Source organism: Abrus precatorius, unplaced genomic scaffold, assembly GCF_003935025.1.
Source record: "Abrus precatorius isolate BTA unplaced genomic scaffold, Abrus_2018 Scaffold11, whole genome shotgun sequence".
In the NCBI taxonomy this organism is placed as follows: domain Eukaryota; kingdom Viridiplantae; phylum Streptophyta; class Magnoliopsida; order Fabales; family Fabaceae; genus Abrus; species Abrus precatorius.
The window spans coordinates 4,246,602-4,251,836 of NW_020874303.1; the positions used below are offsets into that span (position 1 = coordinate 4,246,602).

The window sequence follows — 5,235 nt, forward strand, 5'->3', positions numbered from 1 at the left end:
ATTTTTCTGTCTATTTTTTATCCCATTTTAAGTTGTTAACAGATTATTTTTCTTTGAAAACAGTCAGTTCTTTGTAATGGTAATAAAATATTATGATTTTTAAATATATTATAATTTTTTAAATACAATATCATAATTATTTTATTATTACATTTAAGATGGATAGAATTATTTATTCTATAAAAATCCTAGATAAACGAAATCTGGGGACGAAGTGACAACACATGAAGAGACAGGACCCGACTATGGTGTTGGGTCTGGATTTCCAAAACATCCCCATTTTGATGATGTTGGTTTTCAACCGCAGCTTCCAATTCTTAAAGAACTATGGGCTGGTTTAGTGTTTAGTGGATTATATATAAGATGATATGATAGTATAATAAATTAGTCAAATTCATTTATATTAGGTGTTAAATTTAAAATTTATATTACTTTATTTTTTATAAAATATAAAATTGATTAATTTAATTATTAAATTATTTTTATTAGTTGTATAATTATTTATATTAAGTTTTATACAATTTAAACATTTGTAATTATATTATTCAAAATTTTATATTTAGTAATATTTTAAAAATTACACATTAAAATAAATGAATATTCTTAACAACAACATTCAAACTTCAAATTAGATTAATAACTTATAAAAAAGCAAAAGAATTTAAAGCCAAATTGGGGGTTGAAAGAAATAAAAAGTGTAGGTGAACACAACTGCAATTTGACACAGCTAGCACCACACCGTCATTGACGTTGACACCGTCCCGTGAACGAAGGTGTTGATTCCCTTTCATTTTTCCTTTATTGCTTTCTAATTAAAAGGACAAATCCCAAATGGACTGTTTCCACCACCCTTTTCACTTGTTATTTCACCATAGTCAAGTTTAATATCTCTATACTTTTAATTATAAATATGATTCATAAAACTAATATATCAACTTATGGAGTGTTTGATTATTTGTTTATATATATATATAATAACCTTTACGGTTTTTTTCACTCAAGCCTAACGTGAGTGATTCAAAATTTAAAGAAAGTAAACAAACAATCAGTTTTACACCAAAAATAAACAATTTTTTTTTAAATAACAAACTAAATACTTTTTCTCTGACCATTGTTTTGTTATATATAATTTTTTAAAATTTAAAATTCAACTAGCAAATACAAAAAATAAAATAATATTTCCGTAATCTGCCCCTATTCTATGTTTTTTATTTTATTTTATTTTATTTTGGGCCATCACACTATGCTATTTATTTAAGGGAAGAAGGATTTTATTTTATTTATATTTTTTGTTGAAGGAGGATTTTCATTTCAGTTAGAAAGCAAGCGTCATTTAGGTCTCAGGCCCACCGCCCACTAGTTAGGAGTATGAGAAAGCTATAAGCCTGTTAAGATGACTGGTTATTGAGCCCAAATTCTCTCTACCTAAGCCCATTAAGCAATGCAAACAGGTATAAATTAGAAAATACACTTGACCAAAACAAATATATAAATATAATAGCTACGTGTTTCTTTAAAAAGTTTAAATATCCAATAAATTATTTTAATAATTTTCAAATTTAAGATAACAAATTAAAAAAAAAACTACTTTATCTAAAAATTTAAACAAACATAACTTTGAAAAACAAACTTACACTTTTAGAACGATGAGTAGGGCAGTAGGGTATTATGGTATTCATTCTCATGCTCATGGTTTAAAAAAATTACCGATGACTAAAACCTTTTACATTCAAATAAACCTTTTAAAGTGTAATACAGTTGCATCACCCTGCTATCTGTATTGAAAAGAATTAATTTTACATTCAAATAAACCTTTTAAATAAGATTAAGATTGTTTTCTCCAAGTTCTTTCTGCAGAATTTTCAATGACTTTCTAACATATTAACATCAATAAAAACTTATTAAAAAGCTTAAGTTTAGTTAAATTTCACAAATTTATTATTAGAATAATTAAATTTTTAAATTAACTAAATAAAATTTGAAGTACTTCTCTGAAAAAAAAGAAGACCATATATGCATAGTTAGACAAAAATGTGACTTTATATAATTAATTTACATAAAAAAGAGTATTAATGTTATCACAAAAGGTGGAACACCAGAGAAAACACCAATTAGATATGCTAGCCATTATTCTCCAATATATTTGTGGTAATAATTGCTTAAATGAGACGTCTAAATAAGGAGGATGGAGTAATACACAACACCCAATTCCAGAAACAAGGGACCAATAAAGGTTTTCCATCTAACAGTTAAGAAAGAAGCTGACATGATGGCGAGTGAAAATCATCATCGCCTAAGAAAAAGACAATCCAAGACGTCACTTTTTCTTTTCCCTACAATGAAAAACAATATTTACTGAAACCGGATAATCTGTATAAGAAAAATTGAATTAACTTTTAGATGCCACTTCACTTATAACATTATAAATGTTATTAAAATGATAAATAATAACAATAATAATAATAATAATCTGTATAAGTGATCAAATACACCTCGAATTTATAGCTATTACTTGATACAGTACAGAAGTATCTGAAACATGGCTTTCACACAAAGAGGAACCAAACAGAAGACACAAGAAATCAACAGCACAGAAGAATTCAATATATTATGTACCTTAAAATTGTAAAAAAATAAATTTAAACATATATTAAACATATATATCCACAACTCGATACAAAAACATGAAACAAATAAACTTAAAATACCCCTACAATCTAAATATGCGTTTGTGTATATATGTGTGTGTGTCTCACAAATTGAAAATCATAATAATAAGATGGTAGAAGGAAAATTAAGAGCTGAAAAGAAGGAAGGTGTTCATATAGAACATGGCAGTGCTCATCTGTAAGACTTGAGAATGGCTCCGCAAAAAGTGCATATAACAGCTCTCCAAGATTTGGAGTAAAAGGGAACGTAGCAAAATCTGGTTTGTGTCATCATATCTGCCACACTGGCTCCGCCGCCGCACCGCGAGCAGCTTCCCGCCGCTGGCTTGCTCCGCCGCACCTTCCTTCTCTGATCCACCAAGAAACAGAAGCAAACCATGTCTGATAAAAATCAAACGTTGTTTCGCTGTTCCTTGCAATTTTTTTTATATATGTATTTCTTATGTTGTCTTATTGTGAAAGTTGCCTTTTATGGATAGAAGCTTTAATGGTTCTTGTGTGTACCCAAAAAGTGTTATCTCAAAGTCGCGTATTTATAATGAGGGAAATCGGTTAAGGGTTGAAGTGATTGGGGTTGGAAGGGCAGAATTATTTCAAATTGGATATTTCTTTTTTAAACTCTATTTGATGTTAATTTAAAATTAATTATGTTAATTAAATATGTTATATACATTTTAATAGGTTATAATATTTTTTTTTAAAAGCTTATTGATTTATAAGTCAGTTTTAATTCACTTATTTTGTGAGCTTTTTAATCTTATAAACCTTTTATATGATAAATTTTTTGATACTAACTTAAATTAATTAAGAGCTAATCTAGACATTTTTAATTTATAACATACTCTTAGTTATTATTAAAAATATAAATCTTACTCTTAAAATAAAAAATTCTAATTTAAATTCTTATAATTTTAATAAAATTTAAATAATAATTAAAAATATTGTATTGGCAGTGCTCCTGAAACTGAAAAATGCAAGTGGTATAAAATTTGAGGCAATCTTGGTTAATTAAGCAAGTTAACCTGCGTGGCAAAGAAATGGTGGATGCATGACGCGTGTCCTGCAATTACATGTTGAAGGGCTTTTTCCATTGAATGAATGTGAAGCTTTGCCCAAAGTTACGGTTGCAAGTGCGTAAATGAGAGTAAAGAAGGGGTTGGTTAGGGAGGAGTGAATGCCTGCATGAGTTGGTCCAATGATTATGAAAGACTAAAGTGAATTGTATTTACCAATAATTTTATTTAAATCTTTCAATGGATCCATAAATGTGCTGCTCTTCATGCATCCACATGCCTACAAACACATCATCTCCATCATCGATTTACTTATGCATACCTATCTCATAATATAACAATCTACTTTTTCTAATTCATTCTTTGTTATGGTTAAACTTTTTTAACAACTGAAAAAATAGTGCTTTACCTATTGGATAGAAAACCTCACTGCCACTTCCTTCACTCGTTTTCTTCTTTTGTCTTTGACATGATTTTGATTGAGACTCCAACATGTCTTAGTCTTTTAAGTGTATGAGTTGTATCTCTTATGTTAATTATGGGAGGCAAGTGGTTATACAAAAGCCCTATTGAAATATTTTCAGAGACAATGACTCTTTCACAACACAACATTATTGTTTCTCTTTTTATTGACAATTCACTGTTTTTAATTGATTAGGAGTTAAAACATATAACCAGATAAGGATATTTTCATGGTGATGAGAGTTCTATATATTTGTCAAATGTTGAATACTAACATTAATTCTAGTCTTTTTGCAGCCAAAAGGCATAAGCTGATGTTAGAATCAACTCCATAATACACACTGCATGGTTGTGCAAAACATACATACAACTATGAAGATTTCTTGGAGTCTCCTACTACTTAATTTTATATTTAAAATGTTGCAAATGTTTAAAATAGTGGCAAACTTTGCTAGTCAAACCCTGTTACAAGTGTACCGTCTATTAGGAAAACGAAGGAGAAAAACAAGAATGATGCAAATTGAGTAAACTTTTGAAAAAGTATTAAAAATTATATACATATAAATAAATATTTTTTTATAAATTAAAATAAATTTTTATATATTTTTTAATTTTATAAAAGTTAAATTAAAAAGATTCTAAAAATCGAGAAACGTTTTTTATTTATAAGGTGATTTTCATGTATTTTATTACTTAATTTTTAACTATTATAAATATTTATTGATAAATTTATTCAAATTGAACTAATATTTTTTATTTTAGTAATTTTAACATTAAACAATATTTATATAATATAAAAATTAAAAATATTATGATAAAATATTACTAAATTAAATTTTAATATTATTATTAAAATATTTTACATTTTTTATTTTTAACTCATTTTAAAAAATAATTTTCATTCGTTAAGTAATTTAATAAGAAAAGTTTTATTGGTACCACCTGGGACCTGACGTAAATAGATTAGACACGATTGCTTCAACTTATGAATGGTACAATTGTATAAACTCTTAAAAGCAGGAGTTGGCACTAAATAAGATTTTATACCATGTGAAAATTATGGTCCTTACCCCATCTACGAACATGTGCAT

General features: G+C 27.2%; 1 protein-coding gene across 1 annotated transcript; it reads right to left on the reverse strand.

The window, feature by feature from the left end:
• Positions 1–2,713: 2,713 nt before the first annotated feature.
• Positions 2,714–3,079, reverse strand: LOC113856446. Its single transcript, XM_027488261.1, has one exon. It carries the CDS (start codon positions 3,046–3,048, stop codon positions 2,842–2,844), a length of 207 nt encoding a protein of 68 aa, XP_027344062.1. The 5' UTR covers positions 3,049–3,079; the 3' UTR covers positions 2,714–2,841.
• Positions 3,080–5,235: the final 2,156 nt, after the last annotated feature.